Here is a 26,058-nt window from a genome sequence, read left to right as displayed (position 1 = left end):
TCTGCTTGTAGGAAATCTCACAGGAAAGGTCCAGTAATGAATTGGCTGCTTTATTGGCTCACCAACTGGACATATAATTGAAATTGATATGGAACCCTCAATATTAGGCAAATGAAGATTGTTCGCTTGTTCTTGTTCGACATGAGCTGAAAAAAGAGGTTATTTTCTGTGTCTCAAAATGACGAAAATCATGTTCACCACCGTCGGATACATGCATTATAATGCGACTGCAACATTACATCTAGAGCTTCAATTTGCAATAGACCTCAGATGTATTTAACCGGTGAATTTTAGAAAGGAGTTTTGTACTTAAATAAAAGTGATGTTGACAAGAATAGAAGTGTCAGATCGTGGCTCCTGTCCTTAGGCGAGTTGTAGATCCAAATGATGAATGTAGACATTAATGGGCGGTTTTGGAGAGAGAAAAAAGGAGGGGGGGGGAGAAACTTTTACTGACTGACCCATCAATAAAAAGAGGTCTATGGACAAGCAAGTAATTTGAGACGTATGGGTTGTACAAGGGTGAAGATAAATTGTCTTTGCTCTTCATTTTAGACCTGGAACACATGCACTGACCGGGGGGAATAAAATATGAATAAAATTGAGAGACTTTTGAGATAGAAATCTGTAAAAACATGCAGGCTTTTGGTGAGAAATCAACTTTTAGATCTAAATTATGGGGTACATGTAATTGGGTGAGAACATAATTTGACAAAAACAGGATTTCAAAAAGAGGAAGAGAAGTCTAGAAAGTATTGAATTTCTGAACTAAATAGCCTCAAATGTCATGGCTCTTTGGAAAAATAAGGAGAATGGGGTGTGTGTGTAACAAGAGCATGGGTTTGAACCACAGCGGCTGATAGGTGTATCCCATCATGCTCTGTGGTACCATAGTAGAACTGCACATGCCATAGAAAGCAGGCGGCGAGTGGCATGATAGAGCCGGCAACTTGTGAAACCGCCCGGCCGTATGGGTTAGTTTTGTGGGGTTCATTATCGAACCCCAACGGTTTTAGCTTGTATTTATATTATTTATTAACATAGGCCTATTTGTTCGTGATATTTCAAGCGTTTTAAAATTTCAAAATAATCCCATTTAATTACACGGTTGACGATGGAAATTTACTGAATTTAGAGAACGCACATCATTCACCACCTGATAGAAAGTGTACACAAAATCCCTCACTTCAACTTTCAATTACTCGCTTTATATATCAGGGGAGCTTCTAAGACTTATGTTTGAAAAAATATGATCTCTGAAGTATTGTGAAACTATCCATAGCTCTCAATATTTTAGCGATTCTTACATATGTTCTCAATCTTTGGTTTGAAATAAAATGAGTCTTTGGTGTCAACGGTGCTGAAAATGGGGCCCTCCTCAGCCCAATTTAATACTATTGACCCCCCCCCCCCGATAGAAGGGGGTGGCCTAGAGAGCATTAACAGGGTTGCCAAACCCTACGATTTGGTACAACTTTTGAAGATTTTCCCTGTATCTTTTGACCAATTCTGTCCCATAGAAACCAGTGGCTAAGAAAAAAATTGGCTGACTTTTCAACATTGGCTCCCATGACTTTCGGTAGTTTTCTGTTTCATAGAAACCATGTTAAGGTAAAAAAAATATGAGCGATTGCAACCGTAAGTATTAAAAGGGCATTTCGTGATCCACAGCCTCATCCCCCCACTTTTTTCAAAAATATCGTCAAATTTGAATTTCGAAATTAAAACACATTGTCTATGGAGCAGTGTAATAATCATAATCATGCGTAACTCGCAAGTTACGCAAAATCGGAATCAACTGAAATTTTGGGAATAAGGTTTTTTGTGGATATCTAAAATGTCATAAAAAGAGGCTACTAGGATCACGAAATACACCTTCAAGCCTAAAGAGAGTATTAAATTTCTTAACTAAAATAGTAAATATGACTTCAAATTGATCTGTAAGATGAGTTTATGCCGAGGCTCTAGTTCTTTTAAAACATGGTGATACATAGAACTTAGAAGGCCTTTGAACTTTTAAATTGCCCTAAAATCAACCTTACATGTAAATGTGGGCTTAAAGGCTTTGCTTCTCAGAATTGATCAAATGTATGTTAATGTATGTGGGAGCTCTACATTAATTGTTGTGTGTGGGCATATACACATGTACACAAAACCTATCAGTAAGAAGATTTGGTAAACAATTATTGCTAGCTATACATGGACGCATGTAAATTTATTATTTTTATTCGGGTGTGCCGTGGGTTAATTCGAGGGCTGATGTTCACAATTGCACAAAATGAGCTCTTGTAAAAAATTGTTTGGATCAAAGTAGTTTGACAAAGAGAATAACAACATGGCGGCGGTATGAAGCACGCGAGGGTGTCACCGTCCGGAATAAACGTTAAATTGACTGTCTAAATAATCACCAGAATCAGAAATATTGATACTGTCGACGATTTAGCAGTTTCGAACACACTGATCAAAATTTCGAATGAAATGGATACCAGAAGAAGAAAAAATCAAGGTGGAAATGATACGGCGGGTGATTCAAACAGCGGCGGTAGTAATGTGAGTACTGCACGTAACACTAGCGCTAAACAAAACGCAGCTGATCCAAGGCCGACTACAAGTAAATATTTCGCCGATGATTCCCGTGAGTGCTAATGCCCAGCCTACTGGCAACGATAGTGCAAAGGATCAGGACGTAAACGCATACATTAAACGGTCGCTAGAAACCCTTATTACTGGACAGAATGAACTGAAGAAGGAACTGAATGATATTAAAGCTGCCGTGAATTTCCAAGGTGAGGAAATTAAAGACATAAAAAAGGACACAAAACGCCTGGACATAATAGCAAAAAATCAGAAAGAAAAGATCGTATCAAATACAAGCAAAATCGCCGAGCTGCATGATCACATTAATAAGCTTGAAAGACATTCACGAAGAAGTAACATACGGATAATAGGGTACCCGAAAAAAGGGGAAAATGTCTTTGAGATAGTGGAGACCATTTTGAAGGAGCAATTTGACAGAGGAGACATCGAAATAGAACGTGCTCATAGAGATGGAAAGTTTCGTCACGGTGTTAATCGAAACATCTTGGTCAAATTTCTCCGGTATCAAGATAAAATGGACATTATGACGAAAAGAAGGAGAAACTTAAGTATGAAAATTATCACATGATAGAGGACCTAACGGTCAAGGATTTAAAGGAGAAAAAGGCGTTCTCTGAACGAGTAAAATTACTGTATAAGAAGAAAATTTATTTCGGTTTGTCGCTGGTTACTGGAGGGACAAAAAGGAAACAAGGCGCCTTTTATGCAGATGATACATACGGTCGAGATTATGGAGAATATACAGGCCCAATACACAGGAATTGCCGGCACACTGAACAACGAGACCATAGGGATGATCAGCGAGACCTTGGTGATGATCAATCAACTGGAAACGAAAGTTAGAATGATAGCTGCACCCCATGATAGACTAATCTTAACACATTATTATAGACACAATACTGTTTACAAGTATAATGAAAGACAGTTTGATAGCGGAGTTCCGCATCAATAAGTGAATCTCAACACCATAACTGAAAGTTTAAAGCGCAAACAATGAAAATAAACAAACATTAAATATTAAGAACTATTGAAAGAACTTTGCTATAAAAGCAAGGTGAACTCTTGAACTGATTGGTGAACATTTTGTAATATTTTCGGATGGGTAGACACCGCTAAACTGATCAAGTAGATCAGGATTTATCTTTTGATTACATTTTTGTTATTTCAAATCTCGTTATTATTTAATATTATTATTTTTATTATTTGTACTTCTTATTTATGTCGTGTATAAATGTTGCATCTCTGAATGTCCGTGGGTTGAGAAATGTAAAAAAACGTAAAGCAATCTTTATGTATATGAAGAAGAAAAAAATAGACATTATATTCCTTCAGGAAACACATTGCTGTAAAACTTTAGAAAAACAGTGGAAACGAGAATGGTCAAGTAATATTGTTTTTAGTCATGGAACAAACGATAGTAAAGGTGTAGCTATTTTAGTAAATCCAACAATTACATGTACGTTTGACCAAGTGATAAGTGACTCGGAAGGAAGATTCATTTTAGCAAAAGTTAGTATCGAAAAAAAAACCTTTTACCTGTTAAATGTGTACGCTCCCAATAATGACAAAGATCAAGTTATCTTTTATGATCAGTTAAGCAATATTATAGAAAAACATGTAATTAAAGAATACTTGATTATAGGAGGCGATATGAATTTAGCTATGGATATCACTTTGGATAGAAAATCTAAAAATAATACTATTAAGGATGAGCATAAGAATGGCGAATTTCCTCAAACGTCTTCTTTTTAAAAACAATTTAATAGACATTTTTCGTACAAGAAACCCTACCAAAATAGCTTACACATGGTCAACACGTAATCGCAATTCTGCATCAAGGATTGATTATTGGTTTATACCTCAGTCGCTTAAAATGAATACAGTAGATTGTAATATTGTACCAAGTATTATGTCCGATCACCAAACAATTATTATGAAGATTTCTTTGAGTGATACCGAGCCTCGTGGGCCGGGTTTTTGGAAGTTCAATAATAGTCTTCTAGAAGATGTTGATTATCATAATTTAATTAAAAGTGTCATTTCAGATGTTAAACGTGAATATGCTAACTTAAATGATCAGCAATTTTGGGAATTTATGAAGTTCAAATTACGTATGGAAACCATATCATATTCAACCACAAAAAATCGAGAAAGAAATGCACGTGAAAGATCTTTGAATAAAAGATTAATTGATCTTGAAGAAAAGATAAATAATGAACTTCAAGAAGAAATTGTACACGAGTATGTCAAGTGAAGAAAAACTTAGAGGAAATATATAAATACAAAGTTAATGGTAGTATTGTGAGATCAAGAGACAGGTATTATGATGAAGGAGAAAAAGCTCTAAATATTTTTTAACTTGGAAAAAGAAATGTTTCAAAAAGGGAATTGATGAATTACTTGTAAATAATGTCCTTAAAACAACATCAAAAGATATTCTTGGTGAAATCAAAGTCTTTTATGAAGATCTTTTCTCAAGTAAACAAGATGGTGAAGGTCATGAAGATATTGAGGAATATTTAAATCAAATTGAGATTCCCAAGCTTTCTCCACAACAGCAAGAGCTCTGTGAAAAGCGTTTGACTTTGGACGAATGTTACAAAACCTTAAAAGATATGTCTAAAAATAAATCTCCTGGGAGTGATGGTTTCTCTAGTGAGTTTTACCTATGTTTCTGGGATTTGCTTGGAAATATTTTAGTTGACTCTTTAAATTTTGGCTACTTAAATGGTCAACTTTCAACAACATAATCACAAGCAATAATTTCTCTTCTACCTAAGCCTGGAAAAGATCCAAAGCTTATCAAAAATTGGCGTCCAATATCATTATTAAATATCGATTACAAAATAGGTACAAAGGCAATTGCTAAACGAATGGAAGATGTACTACCAAGTATTATAGGTAATCATCAAACAGCCTTTGTCAAAGGTAGATATATTGGAGAAAATATTCGTTTAGTTGAAGATATTCTGCAGTACACAAATGATAACCACATTCCTGGTATGTTGCTTTTTGCCGATTTGGAGAAGGCTTTTGATTCTGTTGAATGGAGTTTTCTTATGGCAACCTTGAAAAAATTTAATTTTGGTCCAAACCTGCTTTCATGGGTAAAATGTTTTTATTCAAATATTAAAAGTTGTGTAATAAATAAGGGGTTTTCTACTGGTTGGTTTGATCTGACACGAGGTGTTCGTCAAGGATGCCCGTTATCAACAGCATTATTCGTATGTGTAATAGAAATGTTGGCTTTAATAACTTTGAAATGTAAGGATATTAATGGCATAGAACTCCCAAGTGGGGTGGAGCTTAAGTGCTCCTTTTTTGCAGATGATGCAACCTTTTTTCTATCCGATTCAAAATCTGTGGAGAATCTTGTAAGAGAAATAGATAAGTTTGGAAGGTTGTCTGGTTTGAAGATAAATTTGGAGAAAACAGAATTGATGAAGATAGGAAGTCTTAGACACTGTAATGATTATGTTTATGGTATTAAACCAACTAAGGAACCTGTGAAAATATTGGGCTTATTTGTTGGTTATGATAGTAAAAAATGTAATGAGTATAATATTCAACCAAGACTCACAAAATTAAAGGACAAATTAGATATTTGGAGACAAAGAGATTTAACACTTAGAGGAAAGGTCTTATTAGTAAAAAGTATTGGTATTTCACAAATGACTTATTTAATGTCCACAGATTATGTGAGTGGAAATGTGTTATCTGATGTTCAAAAGATACTGTATAACTTCTTATGGAGTGGAAAACCAGAAAAAATCAAACGTTCTGTTTTAATTGCACCAAAAGAAAGCGGAGGAATAGAGATGGTAAATATATTCAATACAGACAAAGCATTAAAGATAATGTGGCTAAAAAGATTTTTGAGTGAAGGTTATGCACCGTGGAAAGATGTCCCAAATTATTTCTTTAATAGAATGGGAGGTCTGGAGTTCCTGTTACAATGTAATGTTGATGATTCTGTTTTTCCTGCCAATTTCCCCCAGTTTTACAAAGAAGTCATTTTAAGCTGGCAAAGTTTTAAACAATGTAATAACAAAGAAACAATCAATTTGGAAGATGTATTGCATATGCCACTAAGTTATAACAAGTTGTTTCCAAAAGATGTAAACAAGGCTCTTAATAGAGCTCGAACAAGACTAATAAAGATTAAAGATATATTAGATGATAAAGGTTCATTTTATTCATACGAAAAGCTTTGTGAAAAATATGGACGATGTATTGATTTTGTAACATATTACGGTGTTATAAATAGTTTACCAAGGGAATGGAAATTAGAAATAAAGAAACTTTCTGAAACAGATATGGGAAAACTTAAAAGTATTGAAAAAAATATTTCGTTAGAAGTAAAGAAGTTAACAACTCGTGATGTATCTAAACAATTTAACATGTCACAATCAACAAAACCAGTAAATCAGAATTATTATGATCGTTTGTTTGATCATTTGGGTAATCTAAATTGGGAATACATTTGGACATTACCTTTTCAAATTACCACTGAAGAAAGAATGAGATTTTTTCAATATAAAATCCTTCATCGAATAATTCCAAGCAATAGTTATTTAAAGCTTATTAATCTGAAAGAGAACGAAAATTGTCATTTATGTCAAAATAAAGAAACAATTGATCACATGTTCTGGGAATGCCATCAAATAAACTCTTTTGGAAGGAGATAGAGACATGGTTAAATGGAAAGATACAGACTCGAATACATCTATGTTATAAAGATATAATTTTGGGACTGGAAGGACATTCAAGGTTCAAAGTGCTTAACTATATTATTCTGAGTGCTAAGTATTATTTATTTAGGAACAGGTTTTCAAATGAAAAACCATATATCGCCACGTTCTCACTTTTTTAAGTAAAAAATTGAAGAAGAAAAAGCTTGTTTTCAGAGAATAAATAAATTGAATATCTTTCAGTATGAAATGGGAAGGTTTTGTGTAAGAAAATAATGTAACAACAAAGTAATTATATATAAATATAATATATTAATTATTGTCTTTAAAAAAAAAAAAAAAAAAAAAAAAAAGAATAAAAAAAAAAAAAAAAAAAAAAAAAAAAAAAAAGTAGTTTGGTTGTATTTGGTGCCACTGCCAGCATCATGGTAGAAGCATCATGTACATGTACTCCATTGCATCACCGAAATGAAAAAGTTATAAGCCAATGAACTCAAAATGATAGGGTGTTAGAGCATGATGTGTTCTGGTGCTCTACTACATTCCAACATAGATCTCGGAAACAATTTTGTCAGCAAACTAGTCATTTTGCTTGATAGAATTGTAGAAATGGTTTATTTCACTCATGCAATCAGTGAGGAGTCCTATTAGCAAATTTATTAGCTATTTATTTTGTTGATATTTTTGTATAAATTTACTAATTTTGTGACGCTTTTTTAGATGAGGAGCGAAATTAACAAAGCAGTGTTGTACACAAAGTTTCTAAATTCTATAACACGATTGAAACTCACTAAAGCTCACTATCAAAAACACTGTGCATGTGTGCATTCCAAGTGATGCCATGACGCAATCAGCCCAACCCATGGAATCACTGGCCGGCCAGTGTAAACCTGTGTGTAAAACAGGTCGGTGATCTTCTGCGTGGCATGCGAGGGGTGGGAGGTTCAAAGTCCGGGGGTTCCAAGTGACTTCTATGTTCATCTTTGATCCTTCCGATAGCAAAAAAAAAAAAAAAAACATGGGTTGGGTTAGTTAGGGTAAATAACCAAAAATGTTGGAACATGACGGACTTTATAATTATTATTTAGCCTAAAATGTAGCTGTATGAAATTGGTCAGAACCTTAAAATCAGGGGTTCTCAACAGGCAGCAGGCCGAGGGGCACCACTTTGGAAGTGACGAGGATGTGCGGACAGCAGTTCAAAACTAGGGGTCTTTTGGTGAGACCCTAGACACTGAAAAAGGGGGTCTTTCAGTGAGAAGGCAAAAAAAAGGGGGTCTTTCTGTGAGACTGGGGAAAATCTCACCAAAAAGCTGGGTCATACAGTGAGACTGGGAAAATTTTTGGGTCAAAATATAAAAGTTGATACAAAATTTTATCAACTTTCATAAATGTTTGAAAAATTTGAAGGAAAAAATAACAAAAAAAAAGGTCGTTCAGTGAGAGATCAGAAATTTCCCCAAAATTTTTGGAAAAAGGGGGTCTTTTGGTGACAGGAAAACAAAAAAAGGGGTCATTGGGTGAGAGGGAGTTCAGTAAAACACAATCACAATAAGGGGTCATTGGGCAAGAGGGAGTTGAAAAATGGGGGTCATCCATTTTCAATGAGCAGCACTTGAACACTCTAAAATGTAAAATCATATGTACCTGAAATAAGGAAGGTGATGGCACTGAAGCATGTGTGCTATCATCAGTGTTTGCACATCTCAATAGCATATTAATGCTTAAGTTCTTAAAAGAACTTCAAAATATGCAATAAGTAAATCAATATAAATAGCATTTATGCAAATTAGCTCATTAATTATGCAAATATGCAAGTTTGAGGGCGGCTTCACTATATAATACATTAGAACATATTAGAAACACTTTGACCAAGTTTCAGGGCAAAAGTATGCAAAATAAAAGTACCCTGAACATTTATGCATTGATTTTTAGCAAAATATTGGCAAAAATTACATATTAATGAGCCTTTCCAGTCCTTTTAGCTCATTAACTATATTGATTATTGACAAAAACAATAGGATACAAAGAAAATATAAATTGATGTATTTTGGAAACCGTATGTCCGATTTGCTCCAAACAAAAGGCATATTGATCAGTGTACTTTACCCTACTCAATTAATCTGTTTAAAACATGCTCAAAGCATTTTCTAATTTCTAGAAAATGCATCCAATACCACCTTAAGTCCATTTAAACCAACACAATGTCCAATCATTATCTCATTCTATTTATGTGCCTTGCAATGCATTTGTATTAAAGCTTTCTTAGTATTTCCAACTTGTCCTTATATTATTCATTTTAAGAATTGATAGGCATGGCAGTTTACTTGTAGTAGCCTGATGAATGGTATTATTTTGACGACTCTGCACGACACAGACACAGGCGTAGTGCTATAGGGCACGTTCTTGATAGTTATCGTGATGAGCTTGCGAATTCCTGGAAAATCTGCCTGTTTTACACAAAAATGTATAGGCTAGCTTCAATATCAAGGTAGCAGCTTGGCAGATGGTTTTCTTAAAAGATGATGTGATAAGGCGCCAATTCCGTTGAAACATTGTGAACGAAAAGTTAAAGCATCATGGGAATATCTATCAATACATGTATTCAGGTAAATCAGGTAAATGTCCTTGTAAATGTCGCAGCTTCGTAGAAGAAGAACATTTTCCCGCAGGTGTGTTTTTTGTTGAGAAAATTCCTGAAACATATGCTGATGAATCTTGTTACGGATCAAGTGAACATGTTACAATCTGAGGTTTTTAAAAGTACTGTGGCTTTATCATGGATCAATGTGCAAACAGGCATTTCTTAAGATTTCTTTTAGTTGATTGGAAACCGATGGTTTGTGCCAATATTAAATTTAAGTTTTTATGAAAGTGTTTCTGTGGTGTACCGAGGTTCACACTTAACATTTGTATCAAGTTGCTCATACATGTATGCAGGTCAAGATAGGACCAGATCTTGCTATTTATAGCTATTAACCCTACCCAATCCATGGTAATTGTTTTGCTATCGGAAGGGAAAGAAGAAACGAAAAAGGAGAGAATGACGAACAAAGAAGTCACTTGGTACTCCTGGGATTCGAACCTCGGACCCCTCGTATGCCATGCAGAAGATCACCGACCTGTAGCCACATGGGGTTTGCTGGCCCAGCCAGTGATTCTGTGGGTATGACTTAAGCTGATTGCGTCATTGCATCACATGGAATGCATGAATGCGCAGCGTTTTTCATAGTGAACTTGAGTTTCGGGTTAACCCATGGTCAGCATTTTAACTTGCTTCAAGTTTACAATTGACGCAAAGTGGACAAGTAATAGCCATGTTTCAGCAATCGCTAGGAGCGTAGTATTTTTTGTGGCATAACTTCTATCGTTTATCAGAAAATTGATTGTGAATATCTGATCGATAAGCATTAGCATGCCTTAGCGTCACGTCAAGTCGCAAGCAGTTAACTTGAAGGCAACTTTGTTGCTACATCGCTAACCGCAACTAGACGCTGGTAGCGATTGTGAAAATCCTACCAGTGTTTGATTCGGTACTGGTTTAAATCGCACATTGTGACTGCTATCATGATATGCCCCTTAACTTTCCCACTCTCAGGGTGGTTTGGAGGGTGGTTTGGTCAGTGGTGCCTATACATACAAGCCTCAGCCCTCATCTGCTGAAGAGGAGGCCACACAGGCTGTATTGTTTTGTAGTACGCATGTGGATGGTTTAAAATAGGGTTAATTAAATCAAATAGAGTGTGAATAGTGGCATTTGATCTTTACTTTTTAGCTCACTTACATGTAACATGTGTAAGTACTGTAACGGTGTAAAGTGAGTTGTACATCAGAGCACTTTCCAGGATCTGTGATCAGAGCCAGTACTGTGAGCTGTTACAAGAAATTCCATTTGTATGTACCATAATACTTTGTAAGAATCAGGTCAGGATTGCTGTTTGTACGAACATATGCATGGATTTAGAGGGAATCAACCATGGTTTCTGTCAATCCGTTTTCCAGGAAAAATACTATTCAAGAACTGAATCCTTGATTGTATAAAATTATAGGTATTGTACATAGGTTTAGATGCAGAGTTGTAGAATTCGCTGCCTGTGTAGACCTGGCAGGCTAAAAATCTGTTTTTTTCTATGTGTGTCCCAATGCATTGAGCAAAGAAATGATAAAACTTTCACAATCTGGTAGGAAATGTCTTAACAGTTAGGGCAGCAAGAATTTAACCAAGACCCAGTCCACATTAGTTGACTAGTATATTTTTGTGATTGTGTCGTAAATCATAAAATTACCCGATTATGACACGATTAATGATGATCTATGAGAGCATATACCGTAATAAATGCTTGTTATACACATGCCACGGCAATGGCCTGGCAGCCTCATCATCAGTGTCATGTTTTAGACCATGATTCAGATTTACATGGGCAGTTAATAAACTGATATCAGTTTGCTTGTTGTAAAGTCACTGGGCGGGCATGGGCGGGAATAATGGGACAATTACAGTACTACAATTAATACTTTGGATACAATGATATATGAGAATGTTCACTAATTTGACTTCTTTTCCATCTTTTTTTTTCACTCTTTCCACAGAAAATTCGTGTAGCAAGCAGCGAGTATGAGTACACACACAGGGATGCGAAGAAGCCACAGAACAAGGCACTCAACAGATATAGAGACGTTAGTCCATGTAAGTTCAATGAAACAGTCATCCTATTTAGAGACAGAGCTTAATATCTAGTCCCACGCACACCTTCAAGTTTGCATTGGTTAAAGGTAGTCTATGATTTTTGTAAACATTATACATCCAATGTTGCCCATAATATAGCCCTATAGTCCGTACACCTTCCTCAAGGCAGTAAAGTAATCCAAATTTGTGTGATTTTCTCAAAAACCGCTCATTTTTACAGGAATTGGTTATAATGCTAGTTGGATTCCTTGCATCATTTCCTTTTTGAAAATATATTCTTATATCATTACGTTTAGAGATACAATAAAAACAAATATCTAAATTACTGCCCCTAGGATACATAGATATAGATAAGGCCTTTTGCCCGTAGCAATCCCAAACCCTAACAGCCCTGAGTACGACCAAACACTACAAACAACTTCACTGCGCATGCGTGCATCCCACGAGATGTGATGACGCAATCACCCTAAGTGATATATGGGCACACTTTAGCTGGCTCGGCCAGCGTAAGACCCGTGGCTAAGTGGTGGTGGCCTAGTGCTTGGCATGCGAGGGTTCTCGGGTTCGAATCCCACCCAGAGCAAACAACTTCTTTGTTTTCTCTATTTATTCCTCCCTTCTTTCCCTTCCAGTCACCAAAAGGCGCTTTGGGCATTAGGGTTAAAGCACACTAAACCCCAAGAACTGCTATGAGATAAACCCAGTGCTCTACACACGTGTAGATCACTGTGGTCTGATCCCTTAATTATTTTGAGAAGTGTGGTAGGGCTAGCCTGTAACTCTTAAAGTTCAGTACTGTACATGTAAGGCAATGATCGGAATAATGATTCTCAGAACTGGGGGGGGGACTTGTCTCTTCATTGAAAATTACCCCTGGTTCCTTTGTCTTTTTTCTTATTGGACCAGGGGCAATGTAACATCAGCCTGTTGGAAATACAGAGCAAAAATGAATATTTTACTGTTCTGGAGATTTTGCAATAAAATAATCTGGGGTAATTCAATAAACAATTGCCCCTATTTACCCCTGGTAATGAATTACATGGGAAGCAAGTGGCCTTTACAGGTTCAGCAGGGGCAAACTTGCCCCTACATTGTAGCTCCTGAAGCCTGAAGTACATTTGTACTGCATGACTAATCAATCCACCATGATGCGGTAATTGACTTGCAAGTACCCCAATTTTTAATGTGTCCAAAGCCGGGGGGTCCAAAGGGCACCGAATACGGACATTTTGGGTGTTTTTCACAAATTGGTAAGTGAAGTCTGAATGACTTGGTTAATAATGCAAATATAGCATGTCTTACCTGGCTGGCTTATTTTTAAATACTTTTTTTTTCCATTTAATTAAACACTACCTCTTAATTATAATCCTCACAAACAATTAGGTTCTCATTACCATAGTGGAATAATGGCTTTCTTCTGATCTTCCCATGAGAAAATATTACAACTTTTGTTTTGCTTGGGTTATTATCAGCAAAATTCCATGTTGACAATAACTGTATTTAGATATTTGGTGGGAACGACCAGACCAGACCACCGTAGCAAGACAAAAATGTCATGGTCATTTTGGGGTCATCTGGGGGTCAAATCATCATAGATTGTTGCAGGTTCATGAAATTTGGTAGGAACAACCATCACTACACCGAGACAAAAATTGTCACGGTTATTTTGGGGTCATTCGGGGTCAAAAAACCGTAGATTGTTGTAGGTTCATTTACATGTACTTCTGCTACCAAAAGCTTTTTGAAAGCATCATCATCATCAGTCGGCTGCGGAGCAGGCGACTACAAGCTTTCTCCAACTAATGCGATCTTGGGCAAGCGAAACAATTTTGTTTGGCTGCAGCATCCCTTCAGTATCTCCCAGGAGGTGCTGGACATACTGTAAGTACAGTGTCGCGGTCGTCCGGTTTCCTCTTCCCATATGGTGGAATATAAAGCGCATATTCTTTCACTGGCTCGCCATCTTCAAGACGCAGTATATGGCCGAGAAATTTGAGTTGATGAATCTTGACTCTGGCAACCAGTGGAGTGGTGTTGGTCAGGTTGTAGATGGTTTCATTTTGAATCCGATCCACACGCTTGATGTTTAACATGACTCTGTAGCAAGATGTTGCAAATGCATTGATCTTGTCTTCCATGTCCTTGGTAATTACCCATGACTCGCACCCGTACAGAAAGACAGTAACACACGTTGTCTGAAACAGCTTGATTTTTATTTCGATTGGCAGGGACGGGCTTCTCCAAATGCGTTCCCGTTTCCAGAAAGCTGCCCAGGCTAGTGCTTTTCTTCTTTTAGGTCTCCAACACTAGAGCCCATCTTGGAACCCAAATACTTGAAGTCTGTGACATGGTTGATGGTACTACCATAGACTTCAAGTGCTGGTTGGGCGTTACAGTTTGCAGTCATATATTCTGTCTTAGGTGCGCTGATGACAAGGCCTAGATCTGCTGCTGCAGTTGCAGTCCTAGAAAGCTGTGACTGGACCCGGTCTATGGAAGATTCCAGCAGGGCAATATCATCAGCAAAATCCAGGTCATTCAGCATCTTGGCAGGATACCTGCTTGACCGACGTGGGTAGGTAACAATTCCAGCGTCAATTCCATAAGTTGATTTCATCAGAAGGTAATCTACCAGGATAATGAACAGGAGTGGTGCCAAGACATCACCCTGAAGCACTCCAGTTGTTACTTGGAAAGGCTCTGAGATACTGCCGTCTACCATAACGGCACTATTGGAGTCTTTGTAGAGCACCTAGATGGCATTGACCACAACCTTTGGTATTCCATAATGCCGCAGAACTGAAAACATGACGGACCTGTTGCTGGAGTCGAAGGCTTTTTTGAAGTCCACAAAAGTGACTGTTAAGGGAAGTTGGTACTCCTTGAAGCCTTCCATGATCCTCCTCAAAATGTGTATTTGCTGAGCACAGCTGCGACCTAAAGCCAGCCTGGTTGCTTCTCAGTAAAGGATCAATGTGGGGTCGGATCCTGTTCAGAAGGATCTTGTTGTACACTTTCACGGCAATGGACATAAGCGAAATACCACGGTAGTTTGTCATGAGAGAGAGAGGTCACCTTTCTTTGGTAGAGGAATGATTACATTCGTAACCCATTGACCCATACAGAATTCGAGAATCACATCAATCATGCTATCCCCTCCTCCCTGAAGTGCTTCTGCAGTTATAGCACAGTCCAATCCTGCTGCCTTGTTGATCTTCATGGCTGCTATTGCTTTGACTACTTCTTCACGAGTTGGGGGCTCAGTGATAATAGGAAGATCTTCAACAGCTGGTGCAGGAAGTTCTGAAGCTGCTGTGCCACTGTCGTTGTTAAGGAGTGAGCTAAAATATTCCTTCCATTCCTCAAGCAGTTCATGGTCACTGGTTGGAGCTGATCCATCTCTCTTTTTGACTTTCACCCGTTTCCTTGAGTTCTTCCCAGAAAGCGAGTGAAAGCAGCCGAAGGCAAAACTGCCGTGCCCCTTTGAGCACAAACTTTTTTCCCTGATTTAGTATGTCACAGCCCTCGAATTAAGGATCTGAAGGGGCACGGCAACTTTTTTAGGGCAAGTTGATAATTGCCTTGGATTTTCACTGAAAATGCAAGGCAGCACGGCAGTTTGTAATATTTCAAGAGGGCATCATGGCAACTGTTTTAAGTTTGAGAAGGGCACCAAGGCAATTTCTCAAAAGTGAAGAAAACACACACAAACAGTCTGATAGATGATTTTATAATGAAGGGGCAGGGCTGGGGCACCGACTGCAACTTCATTAGAGGGCACGGCAAGTGACTGCCTTTGGTAAAGGACATATTTTGAGGGCATTACAGCAGTGGGGATGGGCACCCACGGCAAAATGCCATGGGTGCTGTGGGTTAATTCGAGGGCTGGTATGTCACCACATTGAAACATGTCAGAATCCATAGTTTGCGATGGAAATTGCCTTGGTGCCCTTTCATTAAATCCATTTTGCCTTGGTGCCCTTTTGAAGTCATCTAAAATGCCTGGGTGCCCTGCCTTTTTGAAAGCAACCAAAGGAAAAACTGCCTTGCCCCTTTGAGCAGAAACTTTTCCCCCTGATTTAGTATGTTGATCACATTGAAATATATCAGATGCCAGAACCATTAAAGGTCCGTAACCCGATCAACAGCATCATCCCCCCGATTTTTCTCATTGTTGATGAGTTTTTGATATCATAAAATGAATCGTATTTTTCTCATTACCATCCTGCAATTTGACGCCTTCAAATCGATGTATTTCGAAGAAATCTTGAAAAACCACCTTGTTACAGGCTACCAGTTGGTCGATTTTACACGACACGGAGTTTTGGTTAGTCAAAGAATGAAATCGGAATAGATTCGGAAGACTTCACCCCAGTACCAATTCATCTGCAAAATACATCAAATAGGCCCCTAATGTCAAACTATAGATGGCGCTTATAATGATATAAAACAAAAAACAAAAATAAAGAAATACATAAGAGGTGAAATAAATAAGAAAACATGACCTATATTGTCAAGCATGATACGAAGAAAATATGAAAAAAATTATGAGAGCACCTCCCCCCCATTAAAAAATTAGTTAAAAAATAAAACAAAGAAAAATCATAAATATGTGAAAATGTGCATGATATAGCTAAAAATAAAGAAATAATTAAGCGAAGTAAATACAGCATGGGCTATCTTGTCAAGAATGGTAATGAGCGCAGTGATATGTAATGTTTTTTAAGATTAATCAGTATGAATAGAGGGTATAAAAGTGTACAGGGGCGAGCCGGTTTTCAGTGCCAAGGTGAACACTTCCTGTTTCCACCGGGACATGCACTCGGCCGTTGTTTCGGGATGCCTGACCAGAATGCAATTCACGCGTACCAGTGTATTGGCTTGCTAATATGCTAATTATTCACATTTATGCTGAAATTGTTCCCGTTTTCTCACATAGATGGATAAAGGGGACAATATTTGACATTGTATGTAAGTTTGAAGTGAATCCATATATCCTAAACCGATAGGGTTACCCCCCTTTAATTAAAGAAAACATAAGAAAATAATTATGTATGATGACCAAAATAAAGAAAATAATAAGAATAAAGATATTGTACTGTATTTGTTCCAATAAGCGCCCATGCCCCAATAAGTGCCCACCCAGGGTATTTTCAATTTGCTATTGGGTACCATTAAAGTGACAGATAGACGTCAATACAGTGAAATAGCTGGAGGACTACAAGTCCTGTGTAAACTTGCAATACATTTTCTGCATCAGAAAAGCTACTAGAATGTCTCTAATAAACGTCCCTTCCAAAAAAATACCAGGTAGAAATAAACGCCCACCCAAAATGACTTCGTTAAGCACCCTGGGCGCTTATTAGAATGAATACAGTATTATTAATTGAAAATCAATGCTCTATCTAACATCATATTTGATGCGATCAAGCAAAATCAGTGGGAACTCAGAAATATTAAATTTTAAGTTTCTTATAGGAAAATAAAAAGAATTTACAAAGCTTAATTTTGCAGAAAACCTTAAACTCATTGTAATTGAAAAACCAGTTCCAAATATATAAAGAGTTTTCAAAACAACAGGAAACAAAAGGAAATATTTTCTTTGTTTGGTTATATCTCAAAATCAATATTTCCGAGTTCCGACTGATTTTGCTTGATCGCATCACATATATGACCAAAAAAAACACCCAAAAACAATAAGCTGCATAGGGTCTATTTGTCATGTAAAATCAATACTCTACATCCAACATCAAACATGTGGGAGGTGTCATTCTAAAGCAGTAAAAGTAGAACTTTTTAAAAGAAATCAAAAATTCTGATTTTCTGAAACACTTCTCGAGTTTTGATGTGATGGGTTATTAATTTACAGTGCTCCTGAAATGATTATTACTTTTTTAACTAATTTGTTACTAGCCTATATCAACCTAAATTGAGTAGCGAGTGGGCTGCGATTGGCATAGTAACTGTGGTCAAGTGGCATGCGTCAAACCTGCAAGTAAAGTTTTATACTTTGATCGGTTCTAAACAGGCAGAAATTACAAAATACCGTTTAGTTTCAAATTTGCAACATCCTGTCACTAATTTTAGGTTTTTAAAAAATTTGACCTTTAAAACCCCTAATGTTTGGGACTGGAGAACATGTTATGCTGAATCCCACAGTACCAAGAAACCTTTGGCCCTCATTTTTTTAGACGCCAAATTTATTTCAGACAGCCTATCAGGCTAACGTCCGATTGTCCGGGACTGCTCCTTCCAACTCCTCCTCCCAGAACATTTACAAATTTGGTTTTAAATTTAAATTTAAATAATTGATAAGATACGAATCTTAAAATTTATGGTAGAATGCCCGCTTTCAAAATGAACTAAAAAAACAAAAACATCTCAACTCATGAACAACTATTGATTTTTATTTGGGCCTGATGTTAGATTGAGCCAAAGGTTGTTGAGCTAGAGGACAGACAATGTCATAAAGAAAAAAAATTAAGCAAATGCACAAGTGAAACAAGCAAAAATTCCGGCAATCCGAGAGATGTGGGCGATCCACTTAGTCTATTTCTAAGATTTCTTAGATTTGATATTTCTAAGTCGTAGTAGAAAATCTAGCCTTCCCAGATTGCCTTGTTGCAGGGTCTCTTTAAATATAACCAGTGGATCATTTGTAATTTTGACCAATTTTAAAAGCCAATTATTTATTTTGGCTAAGATGTTTGGAATTTATAGCAGGCGAGTGATTATTCAGGATTTTTCCTGATTTCAGGATTTTTTGTGGCTAAAATGTATGCAACTGTATAGATTTTCAGCCATTTTTTGGGATATTTTAGCTCAATTTCATGGTAATTTTCAAGCTTTCTACTACTTTCAGGATATTTACAAGCTTTGAACCATTGAAGCTTTGGAGCTTTGAAGCTCACACCACTGTATAGTCATTTTAACAGCAAAAGCTACAAAAGGTTACAGACAAAAGCAAATACAGGAGCAATTTCCCACATGATCTGATTGCGTAATCATCTGAACATAAATATACACAGGTGCAAAAACCTTGGCTGGGCAAATCCGCTTGCTATCCCTGGTATAACCGGACTGGAAAAAACAGATTTCCTCTTTTCATCTTCTCTTTCTTGCTTCCTTCTTTCCTTCCCCTTCGCCCAAACATTCACTTTGTTTAAATCCCGGGCTCCAAACATTCACATTTTTAGTAGCACTGCTTTCGGGCTGTGTCGCAGTGCACTTACTATCTAGAGAAGGAGTGTTCGAAGCTGACTGGACTCTTGCTACACGCTCGCCAAATTTGTGAGGGTCACAGAAGATTGTTGGGTCACAGACTGCAGCTACATTCATGAACAATAAACATCCTAGTTTTACAAAGCAATGATCAATCCTGGGGGGCAATCTACTTTGGAAGTGATGGGGATGTGCTGACAGCAGTTCGACACCGAAAAAGGGGGGTCTTTCAAGTGAGAAGGCACAAAAAAGGGGGTCTTTCAGTAAGACTGGGAAAAATCTTAACAAAAATGGGAGTCATTCAGTGACACTGGGAAAAGTTTTGGGTCAAAATATAAGTTGCTTCAAAATGTTCAAAAATTTGAATGAAAATAATGAAAAAAAACCCCGGGTCATTCAGTGAAAGATTATCAGATATTTTCCCGAAAATGTTCGAAAAAAAGGGGAGGGGGGTCTTTTGGTGACAGGAAAAAAGGTGGTCATTGGGTGAGAAGGAGTTCAGTAAAACAAAAAAGGCGGTCATTGGGTGAGAGGTAGTTGAAAAATGGGGGTCATTGTGGCTGCACATCCCTGTCACCCATTTTTAGTGAGTGCTCCCCCCTCCGGATCTATGCAAGCTCTATAGCACAATTTCTTAGATAATAGCACTATGGGAAGATGTTGATTTTCAGCCGTACTGGCGCAATATTCCCTGCAGCTGATAATAAGAATTGGAATCAAAGTGATTACACCTGTCACTAGGTTTTCTTCATAATTCCACAATTTCTCTGTCATCCTCTAGATCATACTAAGTCTATACTAGGTGTGTATGAGTAATCAGAGTAAGAGGCACTGACTCCAGGGGAGATTTTACCATTTAATTAAGTTTCTTTGAAGGATTTTCCCTTCAAAATTCTAACATGTTTAAATTGAGAAATGTTATCAAAAATTGAAAATGGCATTATTTTTGCAGAGTTGAGGATTGAATTGCACGTACATGTATGTCCTGCTCACACAAAATGAGCATTAAGTCGCTAGGGCACTGTAGAAGATTCAGTCCATTCAACATGACAAAATGTATTAAATAGAAGACAAAATAAATTCTGGAGAAAATACTGATTTTGAAGACCAAAGCAAATTAAAGAGCAATCTGAACATGTTTGTTATGATTTTAAAGGGTATAAAATAAGAATTTATTTTGTGAACTGGTAAGGTGTATCAGTGATGGGGGGGGTCATTAAATTTTTGTTAAGGTGTATCAGTCATGGGGGGGGGGTCATTAAATTTTTGTTGCCGAAATAGGGGGTTTGCAATTTTATTGACGCCGACTTTTTGTAAATTTGGGACCCCCTTCCGAAGAAAATGATAGCCCCCTAAAGCACCTTGCATATATGTGAATTACACACACTAGAATAGTAATAACAGTGCCTTGTCCACAGAGTAAGCAAGAATATTATTGATATAGGTATTATGCTGGAGCATTGAACAAACACAACATAATGCCAGAGACATCCACATGAAATCCGCTATTTTTATTAGCAAAATCTTGAAATGACAATATATATTTTCTGGCAGGTTGGAAATGATTTTGTTAATAGTCCAGTGTGAATCATAATAAAGCAGACTTCCTATGTAGTCACCCTTAGGTAGCACATAAATTATTTGACATTTTCATATTTTCAAGTTTTTCTGAACATACATGTATATATGAAATGATAATGCAAGGCAAATAATTTGTTGCCAAGACCAGTTTTTGAGATACATGGTGGAAAGAAGCATTGCACCTCCCTTGTATATCAATATTTACATCCTCCAAATTGGGCTATTCCAGTTGAAATCCACACTACCCATGTGGAATATTTTGGAAATACATTCCAGAGAGGGAGTATGTTTTTGAAGCAGCGCCCCCGGGCGATGCTTCCCTATTTAATTTCACCGAAATGGCTTACATATACGATTTTGGCTATATCCCACAACTTTTTGATACACCATTAACAATGCACAGTGGCGAGCTTTAGCACAATCAGGTACCTTATGCAGCGTAGGCGCATGTCCACTCTCTATTTGTCATATGGGTTTGTTTTACATGTCAGTAACTGACTGAGAAAGAGATTACATGAGAGTGAAACCCCCCATAATGCATTACGAGTCAAGCATGTTACGTCATCATTTTCATGTCAGTTGGTCGTCAGTTGATATAAACATACCTTGGGGAGTCTCCCTGGTTGGAGGTATACGGGGATGTGCCACGATTTTAGGATACCTTTTCAGCGATTTTGGTATATGGGTGGGTTTTGCATTGGACCAATATTTAAATGATAAATCCTTGGCGCTGCTTAACCCTTTTAAAGGTTTTTTTTATTCAAATGTAATTGGTTTAGAGTTAATCATGTTGAAACCCATACTCCCCTTGTATTATGGCTTTACCTAAATCTTCCATAACTGGAGTGAGTATTTCAAATGGAAGTTACATGTATTGTACCTGATTGTTTATTATTGTTTATTCTATTTAAAACTTATACTCCCTCTGTGGGAGACTTTAGCTAAATCTTCCACAGGGATAGTGTGGATTTTAAATGGAATAGCCCAATCCAACAAAATCCAACAGCACATGGCGACTGCAAGCCCAAACATCCCACATTATAATACACACAAAATCACTGTCCGGGCAGTGTTAACACTCATGGCTGGCTAATTGGAATGGTCATTGGTTAAAAACTACACAGGTGAAAACAAAATTTCTCTTCAGCTTTCTTCCTTCCTTCCTTCCTTTTCCCTCCTTCCTTCCTTCCTTCCTTCCTTCCTTCCTTCCTTCCTTCCTTCCTTCCTTCCTTCCTTCCTTCCTTCCTTCCTTCCTTCCTTTCTTTCTTTCTTTCTTTCTTTCTTTCTTTCTTTCTTTCTTTCTTTCTTTCTTTCTTTCTTTCTTTCTTTCTTTCTTTCTTTCTTTCTTTCTTCCTTCCTTCCTTCCTTCCTTCCTTCCTTCCTTCCTTCCTTCCTTCCTTCCTTCCTTCCTTCCTTCCTTCCTTCCTTCCTTCCTTCCTTCTTTCTTTCTTTCCTTCTTTCTTTCTTTCTTTCTTTCTTTCTTTCTTTCTTTCTTTCTTTCTTTCTTTCTTTCTTTCTTTCTTTCTTTCTTTCTTTCTTTCTTCCCATTAGGCAAAAAACAGAGAGTGAGTTAGATAAATGCTTAAAGATCATCTTTACAGACATTTTGCAACAGGTTGATATATTTGGGTTTGTTTTGATTAAGAAAATTGAGATGAAAATAATCACAAATTATTTGCAGTTTTGGTAGTCAACAGGAACATGAGGAATCCATAATGGTTCATTATTGACTACATCCTGTACTACTACAACTAATAGCGTGTTTCTATTGGGACCATATACCGGTAAAAAGACGGTAAAGGGATTAATTCTGCTCAATATAAACTGACCTTCCCCGCTATTTACCGGTAAACAGAGGCGAGTTTTTACCGGTAACGTTTTCCTTCTTGAGGAAGGAAAATAGCGGGACGCTTACCGTGAACGTCAATAGAAACTCACTCCGTCCGATTGAATGCGCATACAGGAAAGAAAACGGAAGTTGAGTCGCGAAATTGACCTCTGCATCATCAATGAGCTAGCTTGTTATGTATTATACCATTCCGTTCGCAAAAATTCTAAAGCCTAATCTAAAGCCAAGAATTTTCTGCTTTACAAATGCTAAATTCCGCTTTTCTCCACTTTGTAATTTTAGCACATTTCTGACATAATAAAATTTCACAAGAATCTTACCTTTACTGTAGTCGCCCTTCAAACTGAATTGAAGGACAGGCGTTGTACGGTAAATCTATGACGGATTTTACTTTATTTTGATGAATTTTGAAGACCATTTCATTTAGTATTTTATTTATTTATTTTCAGTTGTATTTTTTTTTTTCTTTTTCTAGGTCGCTTTTTGCTTATTTTTTTATTTTTTTCTCAGAAACGCGTTTTCCGCTTTACCTCCGAATTTCGCGATTTTCGCGGAATTTCCGCAACGCGGAAAATTCTTGGCTTTAGCCTAATCACATACAAATATTTGACCCACTTGCTATAAATAAAGTAAATGGAAGAAATATTCATAATGCATTATCCCTGCATTATACATATTATGCTAAATATTTAACATGAGTTATGATTTATGACCCTAAAAAGCCATGAAATAAAACAACAACAACAGTGGATGAATCCAGCTGTGCATGCTAAATAAATAAAATCAACTTGGATCCGGCGGTGTGTGCTTCAGAAGATTAGAAAGATTTCATGAATTTAATATTATGTTGTTGATGTTAAATTACTATTCACTAAAAAGAATATTAACTGAAATTAAACTGAAAGATTAAATTCCAAGACCTATTTTTTTGGCGCGGCAAGCAACAATACTGAGTACTCACGCCGATATCACTGAGGGGGATTTCCCAATGGCGTAATTTGATGTACGAAAACGAATGATGAAAACGCTAATAAAAAACATTATTCTTCAGTCTTCTTTTCTCGTGTTTGCTACCTCATTTTTAGCCAAACAATTAAGAAAATACTACAATATTAAAATCCATAATGCTTTGCGATTGACCCGGGGATTGACCCCAGTGCACTGCACGACCTTTCGTCGGCAAACTTTTAAGGTGTGTTATTGACGCTGTTCATCGAGGTTTACCGGTAAACAACATGCAATGGAAACTGACCGTTATCCGCCTTTCGCCGCTATTTGACGGCGAACAGTTTTACCGGTAAAATGCAGGGGACTCAATAGAAACACGCTATAAGACAATCTGCTGACATTTTGAGAGTTTAAATTTGTTATTATTTCCATCTCAATTTTCAGATAATTGACTTCTTCATGAAACTTTTGGTCAAAATAACAAAGTCATGTGGGAGACAGACAGGAAACTTCCATTAGCCTGTTAACAATAGTTAATATAAAACAACAATATAATAGGTACATTGTGTAAGTTACCATTGTTTCAGATTTCATTTTATTTGTAAATTTCTTGTGTTGTTTTTCTTTGTGCAGATGACCACACTAGAGTGAAGCTACAAGGAGGTATCAGTGACTATATTAATGCTAGTCTAGTCCAATTACCTAATGTTAATAGGAGATATATCCTAACTCAGGTTAGTAGTATTCTAACTCAGGTTAGTTGTATTCTAACTCAGGTCTAATACAGATGACCACACTAGAGTGAAGCTACAAGGAGGTATCAGTGACTATATTAATGCTAGTCTAGTCCAATTACCTAATGTTAATAGGAGATATATATCCTAACTCAGGTTAGTAGTATTCTAACTCAGGTTTGTAGTATCCTAACTCATGTTTGTATTTGTCTAATCAAGGTATAGGATTACTAAATCTCTGTAAATAGTATCCTGATTAAAAGGTTTTATAACATCTCTGTGGTTACGATGGACAAAGCTTTTCTGAACAAATCCAGTGTATACTAAGATCAGCTCTCGTAGGACTCGTAACATTGTGGATTGATTTAGAATTGCGTACACACAATTGGGTACAGCACCTAAGCGAAATACACTTTGCGTATAGCGTGATTGATGTACGCTTTTGTTAATTTATGCGAGCATAAGTTTGGACTTTATTAATGTGCGCAGTAACAAAAACCGATTAATTCTTGCCTATTACGAGCTGATCATAGTAAATGTTGGATAAGAAGTGTACTAACTTAGTGGTGAGTATCATCTTATTCCAGGTTAGTTTCCTCCTAACCAAGGTTAATAAACACAGCCAAAAAAGAAAGTCTCCAGTAGTTCCATCCCCATTTAATCATAGTCTGATGAGTTCATGGCAAAATAATTTATATAATAGTTTTCTATACACTTTCCTTCAAAGTTTGATACCAAATTTTATATCAAAAGTTTAATCATCGTGAGCATAGAAACCGTTGTTTGAAAATTCGCGCAATTTTAAAAATGACATAGGGAATTGTATCACGTAGGTAGCAGAGCTAGCGTGAGTGCCAAGAATCACGTCGCCTGAATAGGCCGGCAGGTTAAAGGTTTACCCATGCATGTCAAAATGCAAATCAAATACCCGCTCTTTCAATTGTGCGCAGGCAGGTGTGCAATGATTCCTGTACGGGTTGCTTCAGGCCACATAATAAGCTGATACCATGCATTGGATGTTGCGTGGTCAATTCGTAATTTGTCATTTTTAAAATTGCACGAATTTCCAAACAACGGCTCCTATGCTCATGATGATTAAACTTTTTATCTCAAACTTGGTATCAACGCTTGAAGGAAAGTGTATAGAAAACTATTATATAAATTATTTTGCCATAAACTCATCAGACTCTGATTAAATGGGGATGGAACTACTGGAGACTTTCTTTTTTTTTTGTGTTTATTTCAACTCATCAAAGCACTTACAGATGTGCCGCTATAGATAGTCGGTGTATCACACGCAGACGCTACTCTCTCAAGGAATCTAACTGGACTATAGTTCGAGATTTGAATATCAAAATGTTCAGAAACATGAGCACTTTCCAATAAACAAATTGAAGTAACTCCATTAAGCACCCCATTGAAATCAATGGCCAGTGAAACATCTTCAAACTCTTTTTTCTCAGAATGGTCAAAATGGAGTTACATCTTTGTGTCACTGACCTTTTGAGTTGTTGTTACCCAAGAACCTTCTAACCAAGAGGCAAAAATGACTGGTAGTAATTACAGGTCTTTTGGTGCCAGATGGCAAAAAGTACCAAACATGTTAAATAGGATGCTGTTGTACAAGTTGATCAAAAATTAACCAAAACAGTTCAATCATTTTCAGGCTTTGACTTGGAGCCACTTTCATGCCTGTGGATAGCGTTGTATGTCTGTGTATTTGGGCAGAGCTTTCAGAGTACAAGCGTG

At 37.0% G+C, this 26,058-nt stretch overlaps 1 protein-coding gene across 3 annotated transcripts in view; it reads left to right on the top strand.

Moving 5' to 3' along the window:
- The window catches only part of LOC140135691 (tyrosine-protein phosphatase non-receptor type 1-like), a 75,099-nt gene that overhangs the window by 9,043 nt on the left and 39,998 nt on the right, over window positions 1-26,058 (top strand). For all 3 annotated transcript variants that reach the window (XM_072157280.1, XM_072157279.1, XM_072157278.1), the window contains exons 2-3: window positions 11,880-11,976; window positions 24,209-24,309. In XM_072157280.1, the coding sequence (XP_072013381.1) occupies window positions 11,880-11,976; window positions 24,209-24,309 (198 nt within the window). The remainder of the gene's footprint in view (window positions 1-11,879; window positions 11,977-24,208; window positions 24,310-26,058) is intronic.

Source organism: Amphiura filiformis, chromosome 16, assembly GCF_039555335.1.
Source record: "Amphiura filiformis chromosome 16, Afil_fr2py, whole genome shotgun sequence".
Classification (NCBI taxonomy): Eukaryota; Metazoa; Echinodermata; class Ophiuroidea; order Amphilepidida; family Amphiuridae; genus Amphiura; species Amphiura filiformis.
The sequence above is the reverse complement of the archived record's forward strand: the minus strand, read 5'-3'. Positions and strand labels throughout refer to the sequence as shown.